The following is a 16,844-nucleotide window of genomic DNA, read 5'->3' on the forward strand; positions in this document are numbered from 1 at the left end:
CTGCATAATGTCGCTGTGACATTTGGAGACCTGAACCCATCAGTGCTTCCCAGTTAGCATGAGTAATCCTCTCCCTGGTGTCCCAGCATAGCCTAATGGCCCTGAGTGCGTTAATGGGTCCCAGAATATCTCTTGCCTGCCAGGGCCCTGGACCTCAAGGTGCCAGACAGGCGACTTGGGCAGGCTGGAAGGGGGCTGCAAGTAGACTTTTGCAGCCTCTGTAGGGACTAAGCTGAGAGCAGTGGGACGTAGAAGAACTTTCACTGCTGATCAGGAGGGCCAGGTTGCATGAAGGCTGCTGAGGGGTCCCACCTTTTTGAATGCCCTCTGACAGCACTTGGATCTGCCTTGCCAGGAACCCCTCGAGGTGCACCTCACTCTGAGGTGGAGAGGTGCTGCCTTGGGCCAGGCAGGAATCACTGTAGCGAGTGGGTTGTAGTTGAAGTGAGAGGGTGGTAGGACATTGCTCCCCAGCTCAGAGAGCACTGTAAAAGGGTTTGGTGGGACCTCTGTTTCCCCGTGCCCTGGGATTGGTGTTTCCTGCTTCCCTTCAGCATTCCCTGCTCTCTTTCCTCTGTGTATTCACAGGACCCAGGGAGAGCTTGCTGCGGCAGTGGGGAGAATGAACTCCTCTCCCTGCTCAAGGCATGGCGAGTGCCTGCCAAGGGGGCCTCCATGCCCCTTGTACAGAGCGCCGAGGACTTGAAGGAGATCCTGTGCATTGCAGCAGCCTTCCTGCAAGGTTTGTGTGGAGGAGAAACTCATCTTGGCATGGCCTCCCTCCTACTGCTCTCCCATCCCAGGGCCCCCTCTCCCTGCCCTTATCCTGATTGCTCTTCCCAAGCAAACCAGCCCTTGAGGTTCTCTGGGCTCTTCCTTTGGAAGAGGGCCTGGGCTGAGCCTCTGGGTCTCAACTTTGCCATTCAGTATTCAAAGAGCTTCTCTGCTTTTTCCCCAGCTAAGCCTTTCTCTGCACTGTCACAGGGTTCCTCTGCCTGTCTGTGGCTTTAGGTAGGTGTCTGGGCCCTGCAGTGATCTTGTATAAAGTGGAAGGCTGGCAGGGGGCTTATGAGGATTTTCCTTTCTTCTGGCACCTGCCTTGTTGCAAGCACGTTGTTCCCGCTGGATTACAGTGCTGCAGGAGCCACACAAAGCTGTTGTGCAGCTTTGTAGCCTGGTATCGCAGCACAGATGATTGATCTCATCTGACTGCTGCATTCTGTCCTGCTCATGGTTTTCCCTCGCTCACTGTCTTGACAACCCCTGCAGCTCCAGGGGCAGCCAGCGCTGCCTTGCTGTGCTCAGGCTGATGCAGGGCCTTCCTGCGAGGAGGGAGAGCAGGAGCTCATGCCCACAGGCCTCTCAAAAGCCTCTAGGGTAGCGATAGCACTTCCAGCGGGGAGGTGGCAAATGTGAGGCATGTGAGGGTGTCCTTAGAGGGAAGCTTGAAATGGGGATTGAAAGAAAAGCAAATACCATTCACAATAAATATTCATGAATTAATATCCCAAGTATACTAGAGACTGATGTGAAGCTGCAGGCCCTGGCTCTGCTCTACGAGGTTTGTCTGCTTCCTGTAGTTCTGGGTTGATTTTTGCCTGGCAGAGCCTGCACAGAGCTTCAAGCAGGCTCCTGCCTTCTGGGGGCCTGTTTTACCCTGGAGGGGTCCCCAAAGTAGACTACAGTGATCCAGCTGTGATGCTGCCTTCAGCAGCAGGCAGGAAGGAGCCCAGCTAGATCCAAGTATCCTGCTCAGCACCTGGCTGTTGGATGTGGCAAGACCTTTGGGTTCATGTTCTTGGTGGCTTGGGAGAAGAGGTTACACTCTTGTGTCAGAGTATCAGTCTCTTAATAAAGTATCTAGTAAAGAGGCCTTTAAAAGACAGATTGTGGCTGTGAGGTGTGCATTAGCCATAGCAACCTTGGTCTGCCTGGGAGGAGCAGGTCACAGCAGTAGACACTGAGTTAGCTCTTCAGCTTTTCAAAATCCCTAAGATGATACAAACAGAGCTGTGGAGAGGGATCTCTCTCATAGTGAATGGCCCAAGATCTGGTCTAACTAGGTCTGCGGCTGTGATGGGAGGTGCTGTTCCAGGCAGCTCAGAGCACCTTGAACTGAAAACCTGAGGCACCGTGTGCTCTGGGTGATCTTGCATATCTCCTGATACTGCATGGCGAGCAGAAGTCTGCCTGTCCCTGTGTGATCCTGGTTGCTCTTCTTCTTCCTGGAAGCAGCTGTTCTGTAGCGAGTGAGAACAGTGTAGCTGTGCTTCTGAAGTGCATTGCTTCTGCTCATCTGGGTGCATCTCCAGATGCCAGAAATGGCAAGTGATTGCAGCTGCTTGGGACTTGGCCAGAGTTGTGTTGACCATATTGTCTGTTCCTGTTTCACAGGTTCTGGGGAAAAAAACCCTCCAGCAGCTGCTTCCTCTAGTCCATATTTCCTAATCCAGAGCTCCTTGTCCACACACCAATACTAGCTTCTCTCCTTTGCCATTGCCACCCCTCTGAAGTGAAGTACCTGCTGGCACAGCGGTGTCTCCAGGACGGGAGGTAACAGCGCCTCTGGTCTGCTTGCAACATGCTGCTTGTTTGGGATCTGTGGTTTTCTCTGTGCTCCTGGAAATTGCCTGGTTCAGTACTGCTGTTGTAGGTCTGCTCAAGTCATGGGTATCACGACCAGAGCGAGTGTGGTGTAGGCTGGCGATTCAGGTTCCACCTGGCTGTGGGAGTGGGTCTGAGCTTTGGTGGGCAGCATCTCTGGGTTCCCAGTAAGCACAGGGTCATTCTGCTTGGCTGGGTGCTCTGCAGTTCTGCATCTGAGCACTGCTATAGCTCTTGCTCCCCAGGTGCCTCTAGATGGTGGCTCAGCTCTGCCCAGGATCCCCGAGGTGTTCCTGGAAGCAGTGTCCACCTTGGAGCAGGCCAGGAGGCACCAGGATGCCATAACCGTGTATGAGGTCATCAGCCAGATGACTGACCTGATCCCACGGATGTTACGAGTGGAGGAGAAGCTGGAGCAGCCAGAATGCCCATCGCCCAGGGCAGGGCTGACAGGTGGACTCCTGTCCCAGAAGGAGAGTCTGTGCTGCCTCATGTGGAGAGCAGCTGGATACCTGCACCAGGGCTAGGCATGGGCCAAGCTGGGTGAGAGCAAGGAGGCCATAGTGCAATTCAGCAGGTGACGAAGCCTTGCTGGGAGAAGGGGCCTCCCCAGCAGGCAGCAATGGCTGGTGTGGGCCAGAGCAGAGCGTAGCGCTACATGGCAGCTGGCCTGACAACTTGCAGCTGACTTCCCAGCCTGGGGGTGGTACTCTGGGTGGCTCCTCTGTCCTCCCACCTGTAGGTTTCTTGGCGATCTCTTGCAAGTCCAGCTTTATGGGTCTGGCATTGAACCGACAGGTAGGACGCTGAGCAGCTGGGACCTGTGTGGGGATTGGCTGTGTTGGGAGGCACTGAACCTGGTGAGTCTTAAATTCCCACCTCAAAATTTTAAATTTTGGTAAAATAGCACACTAAAGGAGGATTGCGCGGCCTGTTCAGCATAAGACGTAAAATTTTAGAATGAGAAATAAACCCAGCATAGAGAAGGGAATGCCCTTAGCCAAGGTTTTAGAAAACTGGAAAAAAATAGATGGTATTAAAGGTCTATCTAAAAAGAAAAAAAGGATGGTAACACTATGTAAAGAAGACTGGCCAGCACTTACAGGAGCGGGGGTATAGCCCCGTGAAGGATCCTTTGAATTAAAGAAATTGGCTACGCTCTGGAAAATTTTGAAAAATGAAAAACCTCAGCAATTGGATTATTGGTATGTATGGGATAATTGGGCATATGACCGCTATAAAGAGGATGGTCGAAAAGGAGTACGAAAACCTCAAGGAGGAACTTTAGCTGCAGCAGTTGCAAGTAATTTAATCAAGGCACCTGCAGAGCCAGTCTCTGCACCACCCTATATTCCTCCTTCTGTATCACTTGTTGATTGCCTCTGCTGTCCCCACTGCTTCTGCTGGGCTTTGCCCTGTGGTTTCTAATGCTATCCGTAATCGTCTTGCAATGCTGGGGGTGGGGGTGTGTGGGGTGGGTGTAAAATGTTCCTCCCCCACCTCCAGTGTTACATGTATACACCCATCACCCCTGGAACCCCAGGGATTTGGTCATGTGGGGAAATCAAATGCCCAGGTTAAGGGAAGACGCGGGTCGATGTGCATCATTATTTTCTAATATTTGTTCAGGATATAATCCATCCGGGGCTGATGTTAACCTGTTATTGAGAGAGTTGTTCCATCCAGATGAGAAAGATAAGATAATTAAAAAGAACAGAATTAACCTTACAGGCAGGACGAAATCAGACTGCCTGACCTCAGTTTGATCCTAATAATCAAACAAATAGAGATAATTGCTGAAGGGGGTGGGGTTGGGGTGGGTGGGTGTGAAATCTGATAAATGTGATTAGAGATTGTGAGGAGATAAGAGTAAATTGAACTAAAGCACAGGAATGTAGACAGAGGCCATGGGAACACCCCAGCGACTACTGGGAAAGATTGCAACAGGCTTTGTTGATGTATGGGGGAATGACTCTCCAGAATTTTAATAATTAATTGGCAGCAAGTGTGTTTATGGACCAAACCACCTCTGACATCCACAGCTATTTTAAGGATCACATGCCGAGGTGGCAAGGAGAAAATTTGAAAGATATTATATACCCTGGAGGTTCTGTACTTGTACAATATGTAGATGATTTGTTACTTGCCAGTAAGACATATGAAGATTGCTTGAAAGATACTATTTGTCTTTGTACTGCTTTAGCGGAAAAAGGTCACCGTGCAGCTCTTTCTAAGCTTCAGCTGTGTCAGCAGGAAGTAAAATATTTAGAATTCATAATTAAAAGAAGGACAAAGATTAGTAGACCCAGAACAGGTCCAGGCTATTGCAGAAATACCTCGACCGGTAACAAAGAACACAATTGCGAGGATTTTTAGGCGTAATAGGATACCGCAGACCCTGGGTACCGGAGCTAGGGGAGTTAAGTAAGCCATTGACAGAAGCTACCAAGGCAGAGGAAGTGGAACCTATAGGTTGGGGTCCAGAGAAAGAAAACCCTCTACAAGAAGGATCAGAAGGAGGATCCCGGGAACTACAGGCCTGTCAGCCTGACCTCGGTGCTGGGGAAGGTCATGGAGCAGGTCATCTTGAGTGCCATTATGCAGCACGTGCGGGACAACCAGGGGATCAGGCCCAGCCAGCATGGGTTTATGAAAGGGAGATCCTGTTTCACTAACCTGGTCTCCTTCTATGACAAGGAGGTGACCCGCTTAGTGGATGAGGGGAAGGCTGTGGATGTTGTCTACTTGGACTTTAGTAAGGCCTTTGACACTGTCTCCCACAGCATTCTCCTGGAGAAGCTGGCTGCTCACGGCTTGGATAAGTGCACTCTGCACTGGGTTAAAATCTGGCTGGACGGCTGAGCCCAGAGAGTGGTGGTGAATGGAGTCAAATCCAGTTGGCAGCCAGTCACGAGTGGTGTTCCCCAGGGCTCAGTGTTGGGGCCAGTCCTGTTCAATATCTTCACTGATGATCTGGATGAGGGGATCGAGGGCACCCTCAGTAAGTTTGCAGATGACGCCAAGTTGGGTGGAAGTGTCGATCTGCTGGAGGATAGGAAGGCCCTGCAGAGGGACCTGGACAGGCTGGATCGATGGGCCGGGGCCAACTGCATGAGATTCAACAAGGCTCAGTGCCGGGTCCTGCACTTGGGTCACAACAACCCCAGGCAACGCTACAGGCTGGGGGAGGAGTGGCTGGGGAGCTGTCTAGCAGAAAAGGACCTGGGGGTGTTGGTTGACAGCCACCTGAACATGAGCCAGCAGTGTGCCCAGGTGGCCAAGAGGGCCAATGGCTTCCTGGCTTGTATCAAGAATAGTGTGGCCAGCAGGACCAGGGAGGTGATAGTGCCCCTGTACTCGGCATTGGTGAGGCCACACCTCGAGTACTGTGTTCAGTTTTGGGCCCCTCACTACAAGAAGGACATGGAGGTGCTGGAGCGTGTCCAGAGGAGGGCAACGAAGTTGGTGAAGGGTCTAGAGCACAGGTCTTATGAGGAGCGGCTGAGGGAGCTGGGGTTGTTTAGCCTGGAGAAGAGGAGGCTGAGGGGAGACCTTATTGCTCTCTACAACTACCTGAAAGGAGGTTGTAGTGAGGTGGGGGTCGGTCTCTTCTCCCTAGTAAGGAGTGATAGGACAAGAGGAAACGGCCTCAAGCTGTGCCAGGGGAGGTTTAGCTTAGACATTAGGAAAAGCTTCTTCACCGAAAGGGTGGTCAAGCATTGGAACAGGCTGCCCAGGGAGGTGGTTGAGTCTCCATCCCTGGAGGTATTTAAAGAACGGATAGATGTGGTGCTCAAGGACATGGTATAGATGGACTTGGCAGTGTTAGGTTAACGGTTGGACTCGATGATCTTAAGGGTCTTTTCCAACCTTGACGATTCTATGATTCTATGATTCTAAGGCTTTCCAAGCTATGAAAGGAGCTTTAGCTCCTTTAGTCGGCAAGGAGCACGGCAGCGGCAACGGTAAGTTCCGCGGCCGAGCGCGTGTTGAGGAGGAAAGGGGGGTTCCCGGAGCCAGGGAAACCCACAGACCTGCCGAGACCAGCCGGGAGCGGGGGTGACACGGAGGAGGCGTTGCCAGGAGCAACCGCGGGAGATTTAAAGGGCCCCTAGGGAGCGTGAGCGATCAGGATGGGCAAATAGGGCATGGCAGTTCGGGCAGGCAGGGCAAGCAGGCAGGACCCTGCCACTTCAAACGGAGGCTGCAACCCACTTATAAGGAGCTAAGAACAGCAGAAGCCATGGTATCCATCCGGCAAAAAGCTGCACTCTCAGGGTCCCTCGCAGCCCCTCCAGCTGCAAGAACTGATGCAGCCACCCAAACAGAGCGTTCGAGGGAACATGCAGCCGTCCGGGTCCCGGGTTGCAGGGAGTGCCCGAGTTTCAGGTCGGTAGGTGATGGCAGCAGTGAGCTCACCTGCAGGAGATGTGCCCAAGTAAAGGAGCTGCTCAGCCTGGTGACTGAGCTTCGAGAGGAGGTGTCCAGGCTGAGGAGTATCAGGGAGTCAGAGAAGGAGATTGACTGGTGGAATCATACTCTACCATCCCTGAGACAGATGCACCAGCCAGCTGCAGCACAAGAGGCAAAGGACCCCCGCCACCAGGCAGAAGGAGGAGACCCAGGTGACAGGCAAGAATGGAAGCAGGTTACTGCTCGGGGCGGCAGGCGAATCTGCTCTCAGCCTGCCTCACCTTCCCAGGTGCCCGTACGCAACAGGTATGAGGCCCTGGAATTGGATGGGCAGACAAGCGATGATGCAGATGTAGGTCCTTCTGGGATGGAGGGGTCGTCTAGGCAGCCTCCCCCTGCATCACAACCACCCGTGTCAAGAAAAATAGAAGGGTAGTTGTCATAGGTGACTCCCTTCTGAGGGGAACGGAGGGTCCCATATGCTGACTGGACCCAACCCACAGGGAAGTCTGCTGCCTCCCTGGGGCAAGGATAAGAGACGTCACTAGAAAACTCCCCAGTCTGGTAAGGTCCTCAGACTACTACCCGCTATTAGTTCTCCATGTCAGCAGCAAAGAGATAACGAAGAAAAATCCTAAGTCAATCAAAAGGGATTTCAGAGACTTGGGGTGGTTAGTTGAAGGATCAGGTGTTCAGGTGGTGTTCTCTTCGATCCTTTCGGTAGCAGGGAAGAACAATGAATGGAACAGGCAGACCCAGCTGATCAACACGTGGCTATGAGGCTGGTGTCATCGGCAGAACTTTGGGTTCTTCGATCATGGGATGGTCTATTCATCCCCAGGTCTACTGACATCCGATGGGATGCACCTCTCTCAGAAGGGGAAAAGGGTTTTTCCCCAGGAGCTAGCAGGGCTGATTGATAGAGCTTTAAACTAGATTGGAAGGGGGAAAGGGACAATACCTGGCTAGTCAGTGATGAGCAACGGGATGGCACACCAAAGTTCAAGGAGCTGAGTGCTAGTGAGATTCCTCAGACTGCTCCATGAGGCAACGGGCACAATGAACCACACTTGAAGTGTTTTTACACAAATGCACGCAGCCTGAGGAACAAGCAAGAGGAGCTAGATGCCTTGGCCCAGTCCCAGAGGTATGACGTCATAGGCATAAGCAAAACCTGGTGGGATGAGTCCTGTGACTGGTGTGCCGTGATGGATGGTTACAGGCTCTTCAGGAGGGACAGGCAGGGCAGGCGAGGTGGAGGGGGTGGCAGTGTATGTACTGGAGGGGCTGGAATGCATGGAGCTAGCAGTTGGCGATGGCACAGCTGAGATCCTCTGGGTAAGGATTAAGGGACAGACAAATAAAGCAGATGTCATTGTGGGAGTCTACTATAGGCCACCCAGCCAGGATGACGACACGGATGAGTTATTCTTTAAGGAACTAAGGGATGCTTCCAAGTCATCTGCCCTTGTCCTTATGGGGGACTTCAACTTGCCAGATGTCAACTGGGAATACCACACAGCTGGTACAAGCAGGTCCAGAAGATTCTTAAAGCATCTGAATGATACCTTCTTGGTCCAAGTACTAAGAGAATTGACCAGGAAAGGTGCCTTCCTCGACTTGCTGCTTACTAACAGAGAGGGTCTTGCGGGTGACGTGGCGATTGGTGGCTGCCTTGGCCACAGTGACCACGAAGCAGTCAAGTTTAAAATCTGTGGTAACAGGAGGAAAACTGCCAGCAAGACCTCAACTCTGGGTATGAGGAGAGCTGACTTCAGGCTGCTCAGAGAACTACTTAGTAAGGTCCTGTGGGAAAAAGCTTTTAAAGGTGCTGGGGTCCATCAGTGCTGGTCACTTTTTAAGTACCACCTCCTAAGAGCACAGGAACAGGCAATTCCAGAATGTCGGAAGTCAAGCAGGCGAGGTAGAAGGCCGGCTTGGCTGAGTAGGGATCTTATGCTAGAACTAAGACAAAAAAAGAAAATGTACGAGCAGTGGAAGCAAGGTCAGGCGACATGGGAGGACTACAGAGATGCTGTTCGCCACTGTAGGGAGGAAATACGCATGGCCAAAGCTCAACTGGAGCTGAAGCTGGCCAGTACTGTGAAGGACAATAAAAAGGGCTTTTTAAAATATGTTAATAGCAAAAGGCAGGCGAGAAATAGCATTGGCCCATTACTTGATGAGCACGGTCACCTCACAAACAGGGACATAGACAAAGACGTTTAATGCTTTCTTTGCCTTGGTCTTCAACACCGAAGAGAAGTTCTCTGGGCTAGAGAACCATGACGGCGAGAACGACAAACTCCCAACCAACCCTGAACTTGTGTGGGATTTGCTGCTCCAGCTGGATCCCTATAAGTCAATGGGGCCCGATGGGATCCATCCGAGGGTACTGAAAGAGCTGGCTGATGTCATAGCGAGACCTCTCTCAATGATTTTTCAATGCTCTTGGGAATCTGGGGAGGTCCCAGTTGACTGGAAGCTGGCAAACGTTGTACCAATCTTCAAGAAGGGCAACAGGGATGACCCTGGTAACTACAGGCCTGTCAGTCTCACCTCTGTGCCTAGCAAAATTATGGAGAAGATTATTCTGGGAGTTACTGAAAAACACCTGAAAGACAATGCAGTCATTGGCCCCAGCCAGCACGGGTTCACGAGGGGAAAGTCCTGCTTGACCAACTTGATTTCCTTCTATGACAAGGCTACCCACCTAGTTGACCAAGGGAAGCCAGTCGATGTAATCTTTTTGGACTTCAGTAAAGCCTTCGATACTGTCTCTCGCAGTATCCTCCTGGACAAAATGTCCAGCATACAGCTGGATAAACACATAATGCAATGGGCGTGCAATTGGCTGATGGGTCAGGCTCAAAGGGTTATAGTAAATGAGGTTACATCGGGCTGGCGACCAGTCACCAGCGGGGTTCCGCAGGGATCCATCTTGGGGCCAGTGCTCTTCAATACCTTCATAAATGACTTGGATGCAGGACTGGATGGTTTGTTATCAAAGTTTGCTGATGACACAAAATTGGGAGGAGCCGTTGACACTCTCAAGGGCAGAGAGGCCCTGCAGAGAGATCTGGACAAATCAGAGAGCTGGGCAATCACCAACCGTATGAAGTTTAACAAGGGCAAGTGCCGGATTTTGCACCTGGGACATGGCAACCCTGGATGTCCATACAGACTGGGGAACGAGAGGCTGGAGAGCAGCCCCGCGGAGAGGGATCTGGGGGTTCTGGTCGACAGCAAGTTGAACATGAGGCAACAGTGTGCCCTGGCAGCCAGGAGGGCCAACCGTGTCCTGGGGTGCATCAAGCACTGTATGGCCAGCCGGTCGAGGGAGGGGATTGTCCCGCTCTACTCTGCACTGGTGCGGCCTCACCTTGAGCACTGTGTGCAGTTTTGGGCCCCACAGTACAAAAAGGATACAAAGCTACTAGAGAGTGTCCAGAGGAGAGCCACAAAGATGGTGAAGGCTTTAGAGGGGAAGACGGACGAGGAGCGGCTGAAGTCACTTGGTCTGTTCAGCCTGGAGAAGAGGAGACTGAGGGGAGACTTCATCGCGGTCTACAGCTTCCTCACAAGGGAAGGAGGAGGGGCAGGCGCTGATCTCTTCTCCCTGACGACCAATGATAGGACCCAAGGGAACAGCAGGAAGATATGCCGGGGGGAGGTTTAGGTTGGACATTAGGAAAAGGTTCTTCACCCAGAGGGGGGTGGAGCACTGGAACATGCTCCCCCAGGAGGCAGTCACGGCGCCAAGCCTGACAACATTCAAGAAGCATTTGGACAATGCCCTCAGACATATGGTGTGAATTTTGGGGTTGTCCTATGCAGGGACAGGAGTTGGACTCGATGATCCTTGTGGGTCCCTTCCAACTCAGGACATTCTATGATTTTGTGATTCTGCTCTGGCACTGGGTTTGCCGGATTACTCCAAGCCCTTTGAACTATTTGTGCATAAGAACAAAGGAGTAGCCAGTGGAGTCCTTACTCAAAAGCTAGGTCCACACCGCTGCCCTGTTGTTGTCTGAAAAGCGGATTCTTTGCCCAGTGTGCAATAGGCCAATAATCACACACTCAGGAGAGACATTGATTATTTATTTCAGGTTTGCGCAAGCCTGGGTGCTCGGTGGTTTCCCACAAATCAAGCACGTGAGATTTCTACCAACAGCCCTTTTTATACAGTACAACCATAACATACGTAATCCATTACATACTGTTTTGCTACCTGATTGGTATATGTTAATATACATTCTTAATTTGGTAACAAGGTAAGTACATCTTTACAGAGCATGCTCAGAGATTAGGGGTCCCTTTAATCAGAGGAGGCTCCCACAGTAGGGGCTGTGATTTTTAGTATCATAATGAGGATAGTTTGTAGAAAGGACAGGTATGTTGTCCACTGTTTCCATAGTGTCCTTGGTTGGTTTACATCAAAGAATCCAAAATCAATTATTACTGACATTTCAAAGGACATCCTGCTTATATTTAAACTTTTAATATATGAACACCATCCATCGGACTATACTCCTACAATCTAACTGTCTATTAAGTACATCCTGTTTCCTAATAATGAATTTCTGGTTAACCCTCAACACTGTGGCTTATTACTCAACTCAGCTGGATCCTGTAGTAGCAGGGAATAATTCCTGTGTTAATGCGATAACGACTATCATAGAAAGCAGCAGACCAATAGTCCTAGGTCACCCAACAACCGTGCATGTCCCGCATGAAGTAGAACTGATTCTTAAGCAACATGCTACACAAGCATTGTCCCCACAAAGAGCGCATCGCTACAAATTAACGATTTTAAATGCGGGTAATATTACTTTAAAAAGATGTAACGTTTTGAATCCAGCAACTTTACTGCTTGTTCCCTCCAATGGTGAGCTGCATCATGATTGTGCTAAGGTAGTGTTTCACTCCAGCCACCTGCGTAAAGATCTGCGGAATCAACCTCTAGAGAACTCTGATCTAACCCTTTTCACTGATGGATCTTTGTACTGTGTGAATGGAAAATGACACACAGGCTATGCAGTGGTGAGAAACTTAGAGGTACTTGAAGCAGAACCTCTGCAACCCTCAGTGGGTGCCCAAGGGGCCGAATTAACTGCATTAGCAAGAGCAGCCTGGTGGGGACATAATCAGTGGGTAACTATTTATACTGATTCTAAATATGCTTTTGGAGTGTGTCATGCAACGGGTATGTTATGGAAAGAACAAGGGTTCCTTACCTCGTCAGGAAAAAATATTTCTAATGGAACTGAATTCCAAATGCTGTTGGAAGCTATTAAGCTTCCAAGGGAAATCGCTGTAGTACACTGTCTAGCTCATACCAAAGGATCCAGTGAAATTGAAAGAAATAATGAATTGGCAGATAAAGCAGCTAAAGCTGCTGCCCGCCAACCTATACATGAGTGTACCACCATAACAAATCCCTCTGCTGATGATTGGCCAGATATCAATAATCCAGCCCAAATATATGCAGAGGTTACTCAGGAAGAACGTTAATCGATGGGAAAGTTGGGAGGCTGTGAAAGATGAAACTGGAATTTGGACTATTGGGGGCAAACCCATTTTACCAAGAAAATATTTAATGACTTTGGCAAGGCGGTTTCATGATAAAACACATGGAGGGATGACAGCAGTTGTTAACCAGATTGAAAAAATGTGGGCAGCCCCTGGAATACGTATGTCAGTAAAAAGGATTGTGAGTTCTTGTCCCACATGATGGAAGTTTTCTGATGCAAAACCCAAACAGGAGGTTGGAGGACTACCATGGGCGTACTTCCCATTCCAAAGACTGCAAATTGATTATGCTGACATGCCTCCCATGTGTGGACTTAAGCACCTGCTGGTAATCATGGATCAGCTCTCAGGATGGGTAGAAGCTTTTCCCACCAGGAAAGCTGATACTGTGGGAGTGGTCAAAGCACTCTTGTGGAAAATCATTCCCAGATACAGAATACCTGAAACCATAGAATCTGATAAGGGTTCTCATTTTTCAGCAGGAATACTAAACAATATCTATAAAAGTTTAGGAATACAGTGACAGCTACATGTTTCATATCATCCGCAGTCCTCAGGATAGGTGGAAAGAATGAATAGGACTCTTAAAATTGCTCAAACTTGTAGTCAGGTAGGTTTGAAATGACCTGAAGTTTTAGGATTAGTGCTATGGGATATTAGAAAAACCCCTCGCCAACCTCTAGGGTTGTCACCAGCAGAAATGGTGTTTGGCAGGCACTTAGCTGTACCTGGGACCTTTGTCCCCGCTAGGACCAGCCTCTTAGATAGAGATGAATAATAAGTTACCAAATTTGTATTGGGGATACAAAAACATCTACTAGAAAATAGGGCACAAGCCAGATGGTTTCAACCAGTACCAGCTGGAATGCAAGTACATGATATCCAGTTTGGAGATGCAGTAATGATAAAAGTCCACTCTCGCAAAACAAAGTTGGACCCTAAATGGGAGGGTCTGTATAATGTGTTATTAACTTCTTTGCTGTAAAGGTTGCAGAAAAGGATAACTGGATTCACCACTCTCGTTAAACGACTGCCCAAAGAACATCAGTTAGATGAACCACTGTCGACCTTGCAGGACTCTGTCAATCCTACCTTGGAGATTGAAATCGGGACTGTTTGATCTTACAAAGGCTGAAGGAATCCCAGAACCATGTCGTTTTTGTTTTCTTTCTAGAGCCACCTGGACCAGGGAGTCACCCCCTGCTTGGCCAAGTGGACCATCAGAGACTGTAAATCAAGGACAGTGTCCTATTTAATGTATTCACCATAGAGTGGCAATCACTCCAGGCTCAGTTCCAAGAGGGGAAGGTCTGAGATGGCATCAGCACAGTTGGCTTTAGTTATCCTGCAATAATTGTGGCCTGTGTCATCCTGGGTAGTGTATTAATAACTGTTATAAAGGTCGTTGGGAAAATCATCATCGAGGTTGGGGCTGGGGAAATATAACCAGAAAAGGATCGTTGGGCCGGGGCCAACTGCATGAGATTCAACAAGGCTCAGTGCCGAGTCCTGCACTTGGGTCACAACAACCCCAGGCAATGCTACAGGCTGGGGGAGGAGTGGCTGGAGAGCTGCCTGGCGGAAAAGGACCTGGGGGTGTTGGTTGACAGCCACCTGAACACGAGCCAGCAGTGTGCTCAGGTGGCCAAGAGGGCCAATGGCATCCTGGCTTGTATCAAGAATAGTGTGGCCAGCAGGACCAGGGAGGTGATAGTGCCCCTGTACTCGGCACTGGTGAGGCCACACCTCGAGTCCTGTGTTCAGTTTTGGGCCCCTCACTACAAGAAGGACATGGAGGTGCTGGAGCTTGTCCAGAGAAGGGCAACAAAGCTGGTGAAGGGTCTAGAGCACAAGTCTTAGGAGGAGCGGCTGAGGGAGCTGGGGTTGTTTAGCCTGGAGAAGAGGAGGCTGAGGGGAGACCTTATTGCTCTCTACAACTACCTGAAAGGAGGTTGTAGCAAGGTGGGGGTCGGTCTCTTCTCCCTAGTAAGGAGTGATAGGACGAGAGGAAACGGCCTCAAGCTGCGCCAGGGGAGGTTTAGGTTGGATATTAGGAAAAGCTTCTTCACCGAAAGGGTGGTCAAGCATTGGCACAGGCTGCCCAGGGAAGTGGTTGAGTCTCCATCCCTGGAGGTATTTAAAGAACGGATAGATGTGGTGCTTAGGGACATGGTTTAGTGATGGACTTGGCAGTGTTAGGTTAACGGTTGGACTCGATGATCTTAAGGGTCTTTTCCAACCTTAATGATTCTATGATTCTATGATTCTATGATTCTATGATTCTATGATTCTATGATTAAAAGGTGCAGCCGGATACATAAATTGGTGCTGTGCATGCAGGTGGCACCAACTGCCCAATGAAGAAGAGTTAGCCGTGAGACTCAATGTTTTATTATTGGATTAAGATTATCTTCTGTACCCTCTTAAGATAGGAGTAGAGTGGATTACCCTAGTTCTGGTATTAACCCTTCTTTGTATAGGTGTTTTGGTTCTTTTTCTTTTATACATTTGGTTGAAAACAGTGGGCAAACCATCGCCAAAATGGGCTCAACCATGCGTCGACAACCCCATTCTGTGAGAGTTATTCTCAAAACTGTGTTAGTACAATACCTTTCTTTACTGCTTTTACTAATACCCCCCACTCTTAGTTATAAGGAACACAATTCCTTTGTGTCGTTGGCCCATCATGTGGCCAACCTAACTATCCGCAAAGGAGCCCAAAGTGCATACAACCCCCCTGAAAGCGGTTACAAAGCTTGTTCTCTGGATCGGGATTATCATTGTGGTTTAGTAGTTTTAGTTCATTGCTAAGAAGTCTTTTACCTGTGGTTGTTATGCTTCTGATAGCTTGCTGTGCTTTTACTTGTATTCGGGATTGCTTACAGAATATGCTTATGAAATCTATACAAGGGTATTGAAGAGTCCTCATACAAGACCAACTATAGATGGGCAGAGATGCCTGAAAAAAACAAAGGGAGGAGTTTGATTAACTGTACTCTTCTCTCTGAATAGTCTTGTTTAGCATTAGTAGCTTAGCACTAGTAGCTAAAGTAGTTGAAGCCTTAGGCCGCAAGAGCTGACCAAGAGTAAACTTTTTGATAAAACTAATGCTGCTAACACAGAACTAGCTGAATCCAGCAGATGCAAGCAGAATGAAGAAGATAAGGACCAAGGAAACAATTCCAAGAGAATGAGGTAACTTCAGAAGGCGGCTGGCCCAGCGACAAAGAAAACCAATAAGAAATCAAGGGACCGCCGACCAGAATTAAGTGATTGGACTTGGGGTTCAGGTGCTGGGTGGTACAGGTATAATTGGGGGGCACGATCTGGGGTAGGGGTCCCTCTCCGGAGGCACCCAGCTCGAGCTGTAACCTGAGAACTAATAAAAGAGGAATCAGAAACCTTCACTCAGACCTTACATTAATCAGCGGGATCCTTGGGTCGGACCCTGTTATGGTGGCCAGCATGCATAAACCCATAACAGGAACAGAGAGGATTTCCACAACTTTTTCCTGGGTTGCTTTGCTCTCTTCAGCAGAAAGGTCTCATGTTTTAGACCACGCTTATTTGAATGCCAAGGACTACAGTAGGGCTACTAGCAATGTCACATACTTGAGATGTTCCTCTGGGGCCTGGTCAACTCACTGCCCTGGAGAAGCAGATCAAAACTATTGTCAGAGGAGTATATCAGAACCCTGCCCACAACCCATGCCCTGAGACATCTTGGAGGTTTCTCTTCTTCCTGCCCAAACTCAAGCCTGCTATAGCCAGCTTTTTCACGAAGAGGGTCTACTTTCCCAGAACAGAGGTGCTGGAGAGATGGAGTCTTGCTTCATCCCAGGGAGTGGTATGTCCATACCTAGCAGTCCAGAGGCCAAGTATGGAGGCCTGTCAGGGGAGAGGGGAGTGGAGGACTGTATGTATCCTGAGCGCAGCCCAGGCATGGCTAGTGCTGCTCCCAGGGGTGACCCCTGGGCACTTGGGCCAGCCTCCCCTGTTCAGTGCTCCAGCTGTGCTGACACACTGTAGGGGTGTGAGCTTTGCCAGGATCTGCCAAACCTGCTGGTCCCAGTCCTGACCGAGGCTCCCTCCCTTCAGGAGTGCGGACCTGCCTGCAAGGAAAACCCCAACCTGTGTCCAAACAGAGGCGTGGCTGGCTGTGCTGCAGGGCTGATGCCATCTGCCTTGGCTGCCTTAGAGCCTGTGACACAGCTGGGATGGTCTCCTCCCCATTACACCACCTCTCCTCATGCTCAGCTCCCTCATCTAGCTTCTAAGCTTCTTTTGCAACACCC

General features: G+C 49.8%; 1 protein-coding gene across 1 annotated transcript in view; it reads left to right on the forward strand.

Annotated features, from left to right (window-relative positions):
* LOC104021494 (FA complementation group G) overlaps positions 1–16,047 on the forward strand; it is a 34,713-nt gene extending 18,666 nt beyond the window's left edge. The window contains 3 exon segments of the mRNA XM_087762676.1: positions 589–742; positions 2,395–2,553; positions 13,724–16,047. Coding sequence (XP_087618802.1) covers positions 589–742; positions 2,395–2,480 — 240 coding nt within the window. The 3' untranslated portion in view covers positions 2,481–2,553; positions 13,724–16,047.
* The last annotated feature ends 797 nt before the right edge of the window (positions 16,048–16,844 follow it).

This window comes from Nipponia nippon, unplaced genomic scaffold (genome assembly GCF_047370975.1).
Source record: "Nipponia nippon isolate SJK-2023a ecotype South Korea unplaced genomic scaffold, ASM4737097v1 scaffold_27, whole genome shotgun sequence".
Classification (NCBI taxonomy): domain Eukaryota; kingdom Metazoa; phylum Chordata; class Aves; order Pelecaniformes; family Threskiornithidae; genus Nipponia; species Nipponia nippon.